General features: G+C 57.2%; 1 protein-coding gene across 1 annotated transcript; it reads right to left on the reverse strand.

The window, feature by feature from the left end:
- Positions 1–93: 93 nt before the first annotated feature.
- CAMKV (CaM kinase like vesicle associated) lies at positions 94–12,904 on the reverse strand. The gene is made up of 11 exons (XM_032320154.1): positions 12,712–12,904; positions 4,505–4,613; positions 4,263–4,394; positions 4,007–4,081; positions 3,654–3,792; positions 3,397–3,517; positions 3,153–3,228; positions 2,919–3,055; positions 2,679–2,757; positions 2,356–2,443; positions 94–2,058 (listed from the first exon to the last, which is right to left on the reverse strand). Exons 2-11 carry the CDS (start codon positions 4,597–4,599, stop codon positions 1,477–1,479), a joined length of 1,524 nt encoding a protein of 507 aa, XP_032176045.1. The 5' UTR covers positions 4,600–4,613; positions 12,712–12,904; the 3' UTR covers positions 94–1,476.
- Positions 12,905–15,830: the final 2,926 nt, after the last annotated feature.

Here is a 15,830-nt window from a genome sequence, read left to right on the forward strand (position 1 = left end):
TTAGCAGACCTGTGAACCTGCTCCCAGCCTCTTCCCTCCCCATTGCCTTTCAGAGGCCCCTCCCCAGTAAGACAGAGGAAGCAAAGGCAAGAGGATGGCCAGAGGCTTTGGCAGGGTGACATTTATTTGCCAGGTTCAGCAGGCACACAGTTAGCCTACCAACCTTCATACACCAGAGCAGACCCACAGGCATGCAGGGAGGAGGGCAGGACTGCCACTGGAGTGCCAAGCGAAGGCCAGGACCAGTGTGGCTGCCTGCCCAAGCTGTGGTGGGGTCTGACAAAGGGCACCTGCCAGGAGCCTCCATCAGGAAACTGGGGAGCCTTATTCCACTTTCTCATCCCAGGAAATGCAACTCAGCATAGCTCAGAGGCACCTGGGCCTCTCTCTCTAAGCCCTGACAGAAGGGGAAATGGGTCACAGACATGGGGGGAAGGGGGAAGTTCCTCTTTTATTTTTGAATTAGGAGAGGAGAAATTTGCCCCTGTGAAGGGCAAACCCCCAAATCAGACTATAGGACACTGCCATGCAGCAGGCCCCCTGGGATGGAGACGACCGTAGCCGTAGCCTGAGGGACACCAACACCAACAGAGAAGAGCCAAGGGGTATCAGCCCTCCCTGTCTTGCTCAGGGTAAGGACCCAGCTAGGCCAGTGCACTAGGTACTGGGCCTGCACACTGCCTTCCCGGTTTTCATTGTTCTCACATCCTGAACTGTTCCTTCTTCCCCTGACAGGCTTATGAAGCTCAGGGCACAGGGCAACCCACTGCAGAACCCAGGAGGGCAGGAAATAGCACAAGGGTATTGGTGGGAAATTTCCAGGAACAAAGGTGGACTTTTCTACCCCCCTACTCATTCTCTTTCACTTCTGAGGACCCCCAAAGCTACCAAGCAGTGCCCCCCACCATGCGACCAGTCTTTGTCTTAAAGTACACTGCCCTAGATTTATACATTCTCTCTACCAGCCTGTGTCCGTTCTTAGAGCAGCCCACATACCACAGGCACATACCTTCATGTGCAGGAGCCTAAGACCGCTGACAGGGCCTCGCTGGAGGACCAGCTCTCAGGGCAAGGCCACCCAAGTTTAGGGCCTGGGAGAGGATGGGGCCTGCAGGGCCTGCCTGGGGAAATCATGAGGCAAAAAAGGAAGGGGAAAGGGAGCAGGGACCTCCTGAATATCCCTAGAGCAGCATCCCGCAAGGAACAGAAACTGGTGAAGCTAGCGAAAGACAGAAAAGCCACAAGGAATCCATGCAGGGGCTGGGGCCGGTCCTGCCTCTGGCCTGCCCACCACTCACGCACATACACACAGGAGATGAGACTGTTCTCCCGTGGCCCCCAGACATGCCCCACACTGGGAGGCAGGGGCAGGAGGGAGCAAGGGCATCATGCCAGTGACTCTTATGTACAGTGAGAAGCCCCTCATCCACTCTCCCACCCTCCTGCCCGCCCCCTACCCCACACCAGCCTGCTCACTCAGCTGGTCTCCTCCCTCCGAGACTCCTGGGCATAGCCAGCAGCCTCTTCCCCTTTACTAGAGGGCGGGGCCTGGCCTGTTGTGCCCCCAGGGGCTGTGCTGTCCGGCTGGGCCAAAGCCGGCTCAGGGGTGGCAGCTGCCTTGGTGGCTGGTGTGACACTGCTTTGGGTGGTGGGCATGGTGCTCTCTTCCGTGGCTGGTGTGGCTCTCCCATCAGTGGCTGGAGTAACACTCCTATCAGTGGCTGGGGTGATGCTCCCATCGGTGGCTGGGGTGATGCTCCCGTCGGTGGCTGGGGTGACACTGCCGTCGGTGGCTGGGGTGACACTGCCATCGGTGGCTGGGGTGGCACTACGGTCTGCGGGGCCTATATCATCGCTCTTTGCGGCAAGAGCAGCAGCACCCGCTATGGCTGAGGTGGCACTGCCCCCAAGGGCTGGGGCAGCCCCACTTGCAGCTGCAACCCCACCTGCAGCACCAGCGGCGGCAGTGTCTGTGGCTGGGGCGGACTGGGCTGTCGCTGTGCCGGACTGCTCCGGCGCGCGGAGCCGTTTCATGAGGGTAGTCACTCGGACAGCCTTCTGAAAGGAGGGCAGCGGAGAGAGGCCCGGAGTGAGGCTTACAGAAGCCAGATCTGTTCCTTGGCAAGAGTCAAAGCCAGATCTTTCTGAGCCAAAGCCTCAGACTACCCCAGGGGAGCAGGCCAGGGACCCAGCTGTTCACACACCCACTTAAGGCAGTGACAGTGGCTACAGCCACAACCGATGGCTGAAGAAATGCTTTTGTGTGGCTGCAGGGGTGTGATACAAGTAAGACACTGTGTGTGCCAGAAGGAGCTCTTGGGATCAGTCCAGGAAAAGGAGTCATCCAAGTCTTACCTTCCACTTAGCCCTGGCAAAGTTCTTTTCAATCTGGGCACAGACCCCATCCTTGATGTTCTTGTCGGAAGCAGCATTGCCAGAAATCCTAGAAAGGGTGCAAGTGCATCTGGATCTGAGGGGGTAGAGGCCTTCATGGAAATTGCCCAGCCCTCTTCTCTTAAGATCCAGAGGTTACCAGGCAGGTCCTCTGGGCTGGGCCCAAGTTCTGGGCACCCCCAGCCCCTACTCAAAGCCTCAAGGATGGGGGCTACTAGATGCAAGGAGGACAGAGGCCAAGGGAAACCTGGCCTCTCCTTCTGTCCTCCATGGGCCCTGCTCACCACTCATGGGAGATGGCCTCTTCTGCGGTGATGCGCTGGTCTTGCTCCACCTCCATCAGCCTTGTTACCAGGTCTTTGGCTGGGGACAAAGCCAGGGAGAGGCTAGGCATGCGCACCTCGTCTCACTGTCTAGGGGTGATGAATGGGCTGGGAGGTAGGAGCAGAGTCCGGCAGAGAAGGCTGAGAGCAGGTCCCCCACACCAACCCTTCCCTTTACCCACACGCTGGGCACCTCCTCACCCGCCTGTGAAATATCATCCCAATATGGAGAGTCAAATTCATAGTCGCCAGCCAGGATCTTGCGGAAGAGGTTCTTGTCGTGGTTCTCATAGTCATCTTCCTCTACCTCCTCGTAGAAGGGTGGGTTCCCTGAAAGCCTGCATGAGAGTCAAAGGGCAGGTTCACCCAGGAAGGCCATGGGCACAGGACCCCACCGGCCTGACTGAAAGCCTGTGTGCCTGCCCATTCACTCACAGGATGTACATGATGACTCCAATGGCCCAGCAGTCCACAGGGCGTCCATACCGCTGCCGCCCTACCACCTCCGGGGCTGCAAACACAGCGTCCACCGGCTGGTCAGTATCAGGCCTGGCGAGGCCTGGGACCACTCACACCCACTTCCTGGGCTAGAGACTTCCTCATTCCCATCCCCCGCCCCACCCAGAGCCACTCCTTGAAGGCTGTCTCCCACACTGCCCCTGCCCCACCCCCTGCTTGCCCAGGTACTCGGGAGTCCCACAGGGCTCCTTGATGAGGCCATTCTCTAGCTTAGCCAAGTGGAAGTCACTGATGACGATCTTTGAGTTCTTCAGCCGATTGTAGTAAACCAGGTTCTCCAGCTGCTCCGGGCAGGAATGACATGGGGGTGGGCAGGGAAAGACTCCGTGAGGACCCCAGAGGCTAGACAAAGACCCCAAGGTGCTGCCCACCTGCCCCTCAAGGATGTCTGCCCTCACACCCAGTCCCTGGCCTCACCTTGAGGTTCCTGTGCACGATCTTGAGTGAGTGCAAGTAGGCCACAGCCTCCAGGACCTGCCGCACCACGTTGCTCGTGTCTCGCTCCGAGTAGTAACCCTGGTCCAGGATCCAGTCAAACACCTCCCTCCCCGTGGCCCTGAGGGACACCAGCCCCTGAGCCCGGCGTGGGCAGGATCGGGGGTGGGGCAGGAGTACTCGGGCAGGCTGCCTACACCAGGGAGCTGGCTGGGCAAGGCACAGGGACCCAGCACCCCAAGGGTCTGCAAAGGGGGCTTTCCCTGGTTGCAGAGGGCAGAGGAGATAAAGGCCCCGGGGACTGAGGAATCCTGGGACCCCAGGCCCACACTCACAGCTCCAGGAAGATGAAGTACTCCTTACGGGTCACAAACACATCCACCAACTGTAGGATGTTGGGATGCTTCACCCTGGCAACAGGGAGGGGGGCCAACCTCTCTCTTAGGGCTGGGCAAACCCCTGAGAGGCTCTACCTCCACTGTGGGCCATGGCAAACTGGCCAGAGGCTGGTACTGCTTGAGGCCACCTGCCCTTGCAACCCTTCTCTGCTACCTCATATGCCCCCCCCCCACCCCTAAGCCTCACACTCACATCTTGAGGATGCCTATCTCGTTCTTGGCTGCCTTCCGCACCTTGCGGCCATCCCGCTTCTGGAACTTCTTGCAGGTGTGCAGCTTGCCTGTCGTCTTGTCCTTGGCCCGGAAGATCTCACAGAACTCCTCACTGCAGCCGGCAAGCACCCCACTCAGCCCCGGCCCCAGGGTGGGCTGCCCTCTGCTCCCCTCTCACCAGCCCTTGCCCACCCATCCTCGACCACCAGATCCAGCACTCACGTCTTGATGACCTGTCCCAAATCATATCTGTCAGTCACCTCCGACGGCTGGTTATAGTTCTTCTTGTCGCCCAGAGTCACACACCCAAACGGCATTGCCGGGCTCGGAGCTGCAGGCAGGATGGAGGCTGGCTCAGCAGAACCACAACATGGAAGCTTCTCCCCGAAACACAGAGGATGCCCCTGGGAAACCCCAGCCTGGCTCAGGCCAAGCAAGGGGCAGAGACTGCACTAGAAAGGGCTAGAGGCTGGTCAGGCACCCATCCCTGCTTTTCTGGTCATGGGTCTTACCAGTCGGCTCAGCTGCCTGAGTTACAGCAGCCCCCACTTAGGAAAAACATATTAAGCTGCCATAGCACGGAATCATTTTGTACTGTATGCATTCAACAACAACAACAAAAACATTCGCCAAATGATTTCCGTACATTTCAGCTCTTACCCAGCTGAAGGGGCGACAACCACCCGCCAAGCAGATAGCCACCTCTGAAAGTCTGAAGATACCAAGTGTTGGCAACGACGCGGAGAACATGAGTGCTGCTGGCGGCGGCCAAGTCTCTCCTTTGGCAAACACTTTGGTCAAACCGATAAAGTTGACCGTGCCCCCTCAAACCAGCATTTGCACTGCAAAATCTAGGCTCTACAGAAATATACACATTGAAGCAGCAGGCCACTCAGACAGGAGCACTCATAGTGGCAACAGTCGTCATTGTCCCTAACTGGAAACGGCCCTCGGAGCCACCAGCAGCAGGATGTAACATGTCACAGTCACACAACGGAATATTAACACAGCAATGGAAATGAAGGAGCTACAGATCTACCCGATCACGCGGTGGATCTCGTCAACATAGCATCGAGTGAAAAAGACACAAAAGAGTACACAGGGTATGATCCTATCACTTATAGAGTTCAAAACATGCAGAACTAACCTGTACTGTGTACAGGTGTATACAAACATTCTGGTGAAACTTTTTTTTTTTTTTAAGATTTCATTCATTTATTTGACAGAGAGAAAGAGAGATCACAAGTAGGCTGAGAAGCAGGCAGAGAGAGAGGAGGAAGCAGGCTCCCCGCCCAGCAGAGAGCCCGATTGCAGGGCTCGATCCCAGGACCCTGAGATTATGACCTGAGCCGAAGGCAGAGGCTTAACCCACTGAGCCACCCAGGGGCCCAGTGGTGAAGCTTTTAAAAAAAAAAAAAAAAAAAAAAAAAAAAAAGGCTAGGAAGTAAGTGCCACAAGTCCTTCTGGAAAGAGAGCAATTGGGATTGAGTCAGGACATGGGGAGATTCTGGAGGGCTGGTTTCTGAACCTGAGTGGTGGTTTCACAGGTGTCTGTTTTATAATAATTAGTAAAAATGTACATACAAGGTGAGGGCACATTTTTAGATTCTTGTTATATTTCACAATTTTATTTTTTTAAAGGATTTTTATTGATTTGATATAAAGAGATAGAGTGAGAGAGGGAACACAAGCAGGGGAGTGGGGGAGGGAGAAGCAGGCTTCCATGCTGAACAGGGAGCCTGATGCAGGGCTCAATCCCAGAAGCCTGGGATTATGACCTGAGCCAAAGGCAGATGCTTAACAACTGAGCTACCCAGGCACCCCATATTTCACAATTTTAAAATGTTAATAAAAATCATGGCCATCCTGGGGCACTTGGATGGCTCAGTCACTTAAGTGTTCAACTCTAGGTTTTGGCTCAAGTCATGATCTCAGTCAGGGTCATGGGATCAAGTCCTCGAGTTGGGCTCCGTGCTCAGCGCAGTCTCCTTGGCATTCTCACTCCCTCTCCCTTTGCTCCTCCAGCTCGTGCTCTCTCTAATGAATAAATAAAATCTTTCAAAAAAATTACGGCCATCCGTATGAAAGAATACTTGGTAGTTATTACAAAGAATATAGTAGCAAAATGTGCTGCGGTCAGACAGTTTCTGAGATGTTAAACGGAAAAGTAAGGAACACAATGATGGGTCAAGGGTGCTGCTATTTGGGTAAATTTTTTAAAGTTTATATACCAGTGTATACTCACAGACTCAATTCTGGAAAGACATCTAAGGAAATCAGAGTGCTCTCTGGGGCAAGGAATTAGGTGTTAGAGGGGCAGATTTATATCTTTTATTACTTTTCTGTTAGAATTTTTTCTACAGGGGCATCTGGGTGGCTCAGTCATTTAAGCATCAGCCTTCAGCTCTGGTTGTGACCCCAGCCAGGGTCCTGGGATTGAGCCCCGTGCCAGGCTCTCTGCTTAGCGGGGTGTCTGCTTCTCCCTCTGCCCTCTGCCTCTGACTGCTTTCCGCTTTCTCCCTTGCGCTCAAGCTCTCTCTCCCTCTCTCATATAAATAAAATCTTTAGGGAAAAAAAAGAATTTTTACGGGGCGCCTGGGTGGCTCAGTGGGTTAAAGCCTCTGTCTTCGGCTCGGGTCATGATCCCAGGGTCCTGGGATCGAGCCCCGCATCAGGCTTTCTGCTCCGCAGGGAGCCTGCTTCCTCCTCTCTCTGCCTGCCTCTCTGCTTACTTGTGATCTCTCTCTGTCAAATAAATAAATAAAATCTTTAAAAAAAAAAAAGAATTTTTACTACGATTACCTTTATTGATTTAATAAATGCTGTATTCAGGCTTAGTGCTTGGAGAGTTTCCTCAGAAAGAGAACCCCCATTTGGGTGGAAGTGAGGCAAGGTTTTGAGGAAGAAATGGCATCAGGGCTGGGCCTTAGAGAGGAAGGATCTTCCAGGAGGCATGCCGGAGTAACGATCTGGAAAAGCTAGACAAGCTTGCCAGTGCCTCGGCGCTGGGGCCCACAGGAGACCTGGCCAGTCAGGCCCAGTGCACAGGTCCCTGGTCAGAGGTGGGTGTTCCAGGCACAAAGGCAGGCACTCTGGCACCTTGGGCACGAAACCAGTGGGTCTGCAATGCTGCTCACTCCATCCTCTCATGTGGTGCTGGGGGGCCTGTCTCCCAGCACCCCAAAAAAAGGGTACTCACAGCTCTTGCTGGAGGTCAACTTTAGGAGGAAAGCTGGTGACAGTGTCTGGACCTCCATAACGCCCAGTCAATGTGACTCTGGGGCCATGGCACAGCTCTGCACTAAGGCCGCCTGCACACTGCTCGGCCTCTGCTGACTGTGCATATTCTCTCCACAGAGGAGCGCTGGCTGTGCACTGGGCCCGGCCTGTGGCCTTGACCACCTAGCCGCTCCTCTACCTGGAGTCACTCCCAGCTACAGGAGGAAATGGAGAGGGGAGGAAGCCATCCCCAGAGGTAGCAGCTTGGGTCACAGCCACTCTGCCAGCTGGGGTCAAAGGCCAGGACCCGCACGAGCCCTGTGGCCAGCACTGGCTTTTGCCGGCTTCCTCTCAGGCGGAGGCCACCCACTTCCCAGGGGTCATATTCCCCGAAGTTTTGCCTCAAATCTGCCTTCAGGATTAAGGAACAAATTCCATCATTCCCTCCTCTGGGTTGTTTGGGCTCAGGGAACGCAAATGCATTTCATCGGTGTGATTTAAGCCAGGGCTTAAGCCATCTTGTGAGGCACTGCAGAGGCAAACAAGAGAAGCTTTGAAGATCGTCCCCGGCTGCGTGTCTTTGCCACCATGGTCACAGCCCTGCTCCTGCGTCTGCCGGAGAGGAGCATGTGGCTGGAATCCCACACTCACAGCTGACAGCAGAGGCACAGCCACCCACCACTGCCGGCCACCCATCTCTATGCCCTAACAATCTGGGGGAGGGGGTCCATAACAGTCCCTCAATGGCTCTAAGGCACGGCCATTCCCATTCCAGGCTAGAATCCAAGGACCACTTACCGGGCGGGAGGGTGGTACCTTAGCCTGCATTGGTAGGGGGGTGGGTATGGGGGGTGCAGGAAGCTGGGAGGAACCTATGTCTCAGCCCTGTTGCTTTGCTTACACCGTTCCTGGTGGCAGGAATGCCCTTCCCCCAAAGCCTCCATCAGTATCCTATTTGTCACGGCAGAGTTATTTATAACGTAAAAAAAAAAAATCAGCAACTACCTAAAATCCAACAACAGGTGACTCGCCAGCTCAGCTGTGTCCATTCAGTGGCAGGGAGCGTGGGCCCTGGCGACAGCCCTGCCCACCTTGGCCTCCCTGCGAAGCAGCCTCCACATGAGCTAGGTGTCCAGACAAGGGCTTAATCTGTTTCCTCTTTCATTGTGATTTCTGACATTATAAGGCTGTTGGCGCAACAAATCCTCTAAAATGATCCTGATGTTCCCGACTCAAAACGGCCCTTCTCTGAGATACCTTTCCACAAGCTCCACCTCCCCCCGCCCCAGCTCCACCAGCTCCTTGCTCTGCCGCGTGGCGGGGGAGGTTTTGTCTATGCCCATGCCTGATCTTGCCCGCGGCCATGCATATGCACTTGTGCCCACAAGATCCCAGGGTTGGTCTTGCAGTCTGTCTCCCACCACTGAAATCCAGGCCTCTGCTCACAGTCACATCAGCCTGGATCCCCGTCCTAAAACCTCAAAAATGCATGGCTTGGGAGGGGGCAGATCTGCCTCTCCCCCTACCATGGGGCCCCTGATTGCCGCCAGTACCGCTTCTGCTCACCAGTCTAATGCACTCATCTGCCTCCACCCCCAACCTAGCCCCAGGGCAAAGAAAGGAGAAAAGGGGTCCCCTCCATCCTCACCCACTCCACCATCTGCTACCCACTGCTGCTGCCTGGGAGGCTGCTGGTGGATGCATCAAGCCCCTGGCACCTGCTGGCAACAAAGGGGGCCCTGGCCCCAAAGCTGGGAGGAGCAGTCAAGGGACAGCTTCAAGAACAGTGGAAGGCCAGGCAGAAAGGGGTTTGCTTCTCACCCCCACGGCTCAGACAGCCCAAACCCGATACCCAACAATGAAGAGCTCTCCTCCCATTGACGTAGGACCCAGACTGTGCCTTGGGTCCACATTGGGACATGGGAGGGCACAACAAATCTTGTAAAATGATCCCATAGCGCCCGTTTCCCTAGAGACATGGCTCCTTCCATTTTCTGCAGAGAAACAGTGTGCACGGGGGGCTGTCCGGAGAGAGCTTGGGGGAAGTGCAGAGCCTGGCACTGCCAGTGCCCTCCAGCTGGCTCGAAGGGTGCCTGAGGGCCAAGCGCTCCCCAGTTACTGCTTGCTCCTCGGGTCTGACCCCTGGGCTTTGGGCAATCGAGCCTCAGGCAACCCTGAGGGAGCCTCTGCCTGTTGGTGGCCTGGTAATAAAGGGTCCCCTAGGGGCCCTGCTGTAGCCTTAAGCAAGTCTGGCTCCAGAGGTCCTGTGGTCCTGCATTGGAGTCCTGTCCCTTCCTCCACTGGGGTCATCGTGGCTCAGGCCCCACCATTCAGAGCCATAAACAAGTTTCCTGTTGCCCTGGTCTTCTCCCATGTGGAGTAAATCTTGGGAGGCCAGGAGGGGCCCAAGAGGCCTCCAGCTACCTCCCAACAACTGTGGGCAACACCTCCCGATTTAGTGGCAGCTGTGAACACCAGCCTTCAGGTACCCCCTCCTCTTCCCTGCCCTTTTCTCTCAGGGACTGGGGCTGGGTTTCCTACTGCAAAGGACATGCCTAGGCCCAAGCCTTGCCTGGCCCATAGCTGAGGTCTCACTGTAAAGATGGCAGGGGGTGGGGGGAATAGAGACTTCATTCTCAGGGTCTGGGGTGTCAGGAGGCAGAGCCAAGTTTCTAGCCCATTGCCCTGGGACAGAGGCAGGGGAGTTGCCCTGGCTGGCCGCAGGTGCTAGTCAAATCAGAATCCGCAGTTTCTGCTGTTGACTCTCTCCCATCTAATGATGGAGTAAGGAGAGGGGGGCCTCTCCAGTCTCGGTGGTGGGCATACAATCCAGTGCTGTGTCCAGAAAGCTCAGCCTTGAACTCGGCATGCCAGAGGTAAGAGCCAACTGGCTCCTCCCAGGCACCGGAGATCCCAGTCTTTGAACCCCTAAAGAAAAATCCACTTGGGTCCCTGTTTCCCCTGTGAGGAGGGAAATGAAGGGGAAGTCCCCAGAGTAAGGGACTGCTATGGTGATGAAAGTTTTGAAACAAAGGGAAGGGGAATGGGAGAGGTATTAGCCAAACCCCTTGTCTAAGAATCCCCTAAGACTGGCCTCCTTCCCCATGGGTTCTATGACCTGGCCCCATCAAGGAAGGGGAGATGGGTGAATTGAGAGACCTTAGAAAAGAGAGAGGGGCAGGGACGGAGAGGGACAAAGGCAGAAACTGTGATGGAAGGGGAGCAAAGAGGTGACAATGAAAAGGACACAGGCACAATGACACAGGAGGGGAAGGTGGGCAGGGGGTTCTGAAGGGGCCCATGGGTGTCCAGCAGAGCCCTAAGTCCCCCACAGCCATGTGCTCTGAACACCTGGACCAGGAGCTGCCCGTGGTTCCTGGACCTTTGACACTGAACCCTTCTGTATGCCTCAGATATGCATTGGACTTGGTGTGGGAGGCACAACCGTGGCCTGAGAGAAGAGGTCAGCTGTTGCAGTCCCCTCAGAACAATTCCACAGCCCCTATCCCAGTTATCAGGCAGCTTAGATAAGTAAGGCCTGTCCATCATGTGGAGGGCACAAGTGCGGTGGGGGAAATGAAGCTGAGAGACCTGGCTGCTTCTCTTTCTAGCCCCTCCTCTCAGCTGGCCCAGCCCTGCCTAGACTCCCCAGCCACACCCCCCCTTGTCCCTGTCCTCCCTAGGCCTTGGGTCCCTTGGGCCCCTCTTGCAGTTCAGCCTAATTTCCTGTTGCAGCCGTCCCCCTTTCCAACAGTGGATCCTGTTGGGGGAGCCAGAAACAGCACCCTAAACAACCCAGAAACAACTGCACAGCACCAACCCCCTGCCTCAGTTTCCAAAGATAGAGATCATGGACTCTGCAGCCTTCTCCCAAGGCAAGGACTGACCATCTGCCAGTGAGTGGTAGCCAGGACATGGGCTGGAGAGGAGGGTCAGCAGCAGATATGGGAAAGGCAGCCTTTGGCACCTCGGGGTCCACACCAAATGCTGTAAAAGAAAGGCAGAGAGACCTCTGCCCCACTCCCGGGACCCAGACTGACACAGAGGTGAGGAGAGACACCAGTTCCCCAGCTAAGGAAACTGGGGTCCAGCAGGTGGCTAAAACTCCACTGGGAAGGTGAGGTGGGGGAGGGGGAGAACCAGGTCTCTCTGGGTGGTCCTGGGGGGCACAGGAGTCTGGGCTTCAGAGTGGAGCAGCAGGACAGGGGCTGGACTGCTGCAGACTAAGCTTCTGGTGAAGGATAGAGGGCCCTACTCCCCACAAGGAAACCTGGCAGAGCAGGCTCTGTCTAGGGGGTGCGGACAAAAGCAGTTTGGCAGAGCTATGGGGGGCTGGGAGAGCCTAGGGTCTCTGCCAGGCATTACAGGCGGGGGAAGGCAGAAATTCATTTGTTCATTGTCCACTCCCTTACTTCCCCAGCCCGGACCCGGCTCCCCATCGTGGTGCCACCGTGACCCCCTTCCCCAGCGCTGCTGACTCGCCCCCGCTGGCACAGCAACACACATGCGGGAGGCACACGTGTGAGCACCAAGCCCCGCACCTCCCAGCTGAAACATGTGCGTCCCCTACCCCCACCGCGCAGCGTTGAGACGGGGACCCGAGCCCCCCGCTGGCCCCCACGTTTAGGCAAGGCAACAGGATCTCGGCTAGGGGGCTGCTGGGCCCCAGGGGCTTGCAGCCTCCTCCCCCACCCCGCGGCAGCCCCGCCCAGCCCCCTTCAGGTTGTCGCCCATAAAGAACTCTCCGTTGTCATGGAAATTAGTGACTGCTTAGCGGGAGGAAGGGGACCCGGGGGCAGTTGGGAGGGGTTGAAGGCGGCCCCGGGAGTCAGGAGGGTCGGCTCAGCCCTCGACCCCTACCCCCTTGGGGCACCAAAATTGTTCGAAGGTTAAGGTTTTCACAATTAGTAGCCCAGCGAGACGGGGGGCGGGGGTGGGGAGGGCAGGGAGGGGAGATTCGCCTGGACCCGAGTCTCAGAGGCTTCCCCTGGGACCCCCGAGCCGTCCGAGGTGACGGGGAACTTTAAACCTAACCCCACACGCCGACCCCCGGATTTGCAAATCCCGCGTGTTCTGCCCCCGCTGGGACCCCAAGCCCTCGAGGAGCCCCCGCGCGCTGTAGGATCCGAACCTTGAGTCAGAGACCCAATCCCCCAAGACCCCCAGAACGTGCGTTCGGGGGCGCCCCCCCAGCGCGGCCCGCCCCGCACCTGCAGCGCCGGTCGGTCACACGGAGGAAGCGATCGCGTGTTCAGTGGGGCGCCGAGGGCTCCGGGGGCGGCGGGCAGAATCCGCTCCGGGCACGCGGGGCAGACGCGGCGCCAGCTGCAGCCGCTTCGGCTCGCAAACCTCCAGCATCTCCCGCCGCTCGCCGGCACCGGATTCGCACCCGGGGCCGGGGGCGGGCTGGGGGGCGGGGCCTCCCTCAGCCGGCTCCGCCCCGGCCCTGGCGGAGCCTGAGGCCAGAATCCCACTCTGAGGGGGGCGGACGACGGGTGGCCGCGAGTCCGGGAGCTGTGGCCTGCCCGGCGCCGGCCAGGTTCCCAAAGACTCCCTCAGGCTCTCGGACTGACCGGGCAAGAGGGCCCGGAGGGGCCTTTTTTCGCCCCTGAGAGGGAGCGGGGAGCAGAAGGTGTGGGAAAAGCCTGAGCCCTGGAGCTGCACAGGAATCTCTTAGCAGGTGGTAGTCCCCAGGGGACCAGCGCTCTGCCTAGCTCCCAAAACCCGACCCAAAGGGCGGAACCGACTTACAAGAACAAAGTGGGCAGTCGCCAGGGCAAGCTGCGTTACAGACTGGCATTCCCTAGCTAGGAATAGTAAACATAGGGGTGAGTGTGTGTGCACGTGGTCAAGGAGGGCTCCCGACCATGGTAGCAGAACCTCCTATCCCCTGCCCCCTACCCCCTTCAGCCTTTCTCATCCCCAAGTCCCAGCCAAGGCGGCTAGCCTGGTCCGCCCCACCCTGCGGAGCACTGATTTTCCCAGCCTATAAAAGTCACCTATGACATGGTGTGGATTCTACTTTCTTTCCAGCTTCATCACCCTGAAGCGCTTTATACAAACAGCAGCAGCAGCCCAGGCTGGGAGGTGGGGATACAGGAGAACTCTTGCACCAAAGGTGTCCACCAGGCCTGTCCTCTGATGGGAGAGAGCTGAGAATGGCGAGGAGGAAGCCTGGAAGTCTGTCCTCAGCCATTTCTCTGTCCTTTGTTAGGGAGGCACAGGGACCCAGTGCCTGCCCCTCCTCCCTTACAGGCGCTGAGGACCTTCCTGAGTCCCATGTCTGAAGGCCTGACAGGCTTCTTGGTCCCTGGAGCTGGCTTCCAGCTCACTCCAAACCACCCAGGGAGTCTTCTGACCCCATTCGGGGAGGGAGGTCATCTCCAAGCCTGGGATGTTGAGTGAGTCTTCCCTGCATGGCTCCCTGTGGCTGCTCACAGGAGTGACTGCTCCCGTGAGGAAGTTGGGGCTGACTCTGGGAAGGCTGGCCTGAGTTATGAACACTGAACTCAGGCCCCTCAGTATCTTCCCCAGACAAGAGTGTCAAAGGGCCCTTCACATCCTTCCCTGGCTTTGGGTCACTTCTTGCAGGCCAGATAGATGACACCTCTGGGGCCCTCTGGGCTCTGGGTGGTCTCAGTCACAGCAGCGACCCCACCACTGGATATAGGAATTCCCGACAGGCGGAGGCTGTGTTTCATCTCAGTCTGCTCAGTTCATGTCTGCAGAATGAATGAATGGCCTGGCACTCAGTCCCTCCCGTGGTCCACCCAGTGTCCCCGAAGCACTGTTTTTCTGAGATGTATCGTGCAGCTGAGCCTTGGCCTGCCAACCCTGCACATGTGACACACATTTTCTATCTTTCCTGAAGGTCATGGCTATCTAGGCACGGACAAGCTGGGCCGAGGAGAAGCTGAAATGGGGGATTTTAGAGGCAGGGGAAGAGGTGGTTCGCTAGAGCCCTGCCTGCTGCTGGCAATGCTCCACCTCTCCTCGGTCGTGTGCACATTCCATGTGCCTGTGGCTGAGTGCACGTGGTGGGGTGTGTGTGTACACGTGCGAGTGTGTCTGTGTATGTGCATGCGTGCACTCTCATGCTGGAGGAGATGGCAGGAGCACCGTGCGTGCGGTGATGCCCAGTGGCACGTGTGTCTGCGTTCTGTGTGCACCCAGCCGTGCTGGCTTGCGTGTGCACATGGACACGGTTGCCAGTCCCTGGAGACCCTGGTCCCTGGAGCCTCCGGTCCCCTTCTGGCCTGACACAAGCCTCAGGACCGTGGAAGCTGAATCAGGGCGTGAAAGCAGGATGGGGAAAGAGGCTGGGCCTGCCTAAGGGCTGGCAGTAGGCTACCCTACATCTTGGGCTATTTCCAGCCACCCCACCCAGGGCAGCCCTCACTCTCCTCTTTGAGGGAGAGCCAGGTCTTGGCCCTTTGTGGAGAGAAAAACCCAAGGATGAGAAGCCAGGGTTGGGACCGGGACCTGGCTTGATCCTCAGCCCCCAGTCTGGGAGGGAGACACAGGCAGGATAGGGTTTTGGTGTCTTCACTTCATTTGACCTCCTGCCACCCTCTGGGTAGGAAGTAGCCGTACGAGCTGGATGCCATCCTCTCAGCTCTACTAGGCCATGGACTGGGCCCACGTGGAACGTTAGTCCTACCTCTGCTATTCAGAGCTAGACCAGGTCATGGCCCACAGCTTCTAGCCACTCCCCCTGGCCAGAGGAATGACACATGGTCCTTTAGGATAGGGCAAAGCCTGGAAAAAGAGTAGGTGCAGTTGGCATTGGCATTGTCCAGTAGCCTCTCTGAGGACCTCCTGAGGAAGCCTGTGCCCTAGGCGCCCTGCGGGTGGGAGGAGGAGGCTGAGAAAGAGAAGGGATCTCGAGGTTGAGAGTTCTGGCTCCCACCAGAGCGAGGCAGTCAGAGAGGCAGGATAAAGTGTGAGCCTCTCTCCACAGAGCCTACAAAGCCGGCCAGATCTCAAGGCTCAGCTTACGTCGTTCCACCCACCCAGGACCCAGGACTTCTCTGCCACCCCACCATGACCCTGACTTCCTGCCCCAGGGTGCCAAAGGCCAGCACTCCCATACCCTCATAATTTGACTGGCCCGCAGCAGCATAGAGCTCTAGCTGAAGTTCAGATTTTAGGGGGCACCTGCATTACCAGGCTAGCTCTCCCAAGAAGCCCAAACTTTGACAGGTGCCCTCCCTTGGGGGCAACAAATGCTCCAGGTCCCCAGCCATCTTTGGAACTGTTAGGCTGTTGTCCACATTGCTCTCCTCAGCCCCCTGTAGAGGGCCCAAGATGGAGGAGGCCGAGCAGTCTT

This window comes from Mustela erminea, chromosome 1 (assembly GCF_009829155.1).
Source record: "Mustela erminea isolate mMusErm1 chromosome 1, mMusErm1.Pri, whole genome shotgun sequence".
Taxonomy (NCBI): domain Eukaryota; kingdom Metazoa; phylum Chordata; class Mammalia; order Carnivora; family Mustelidae; genus Mustela; species Mustela erminea.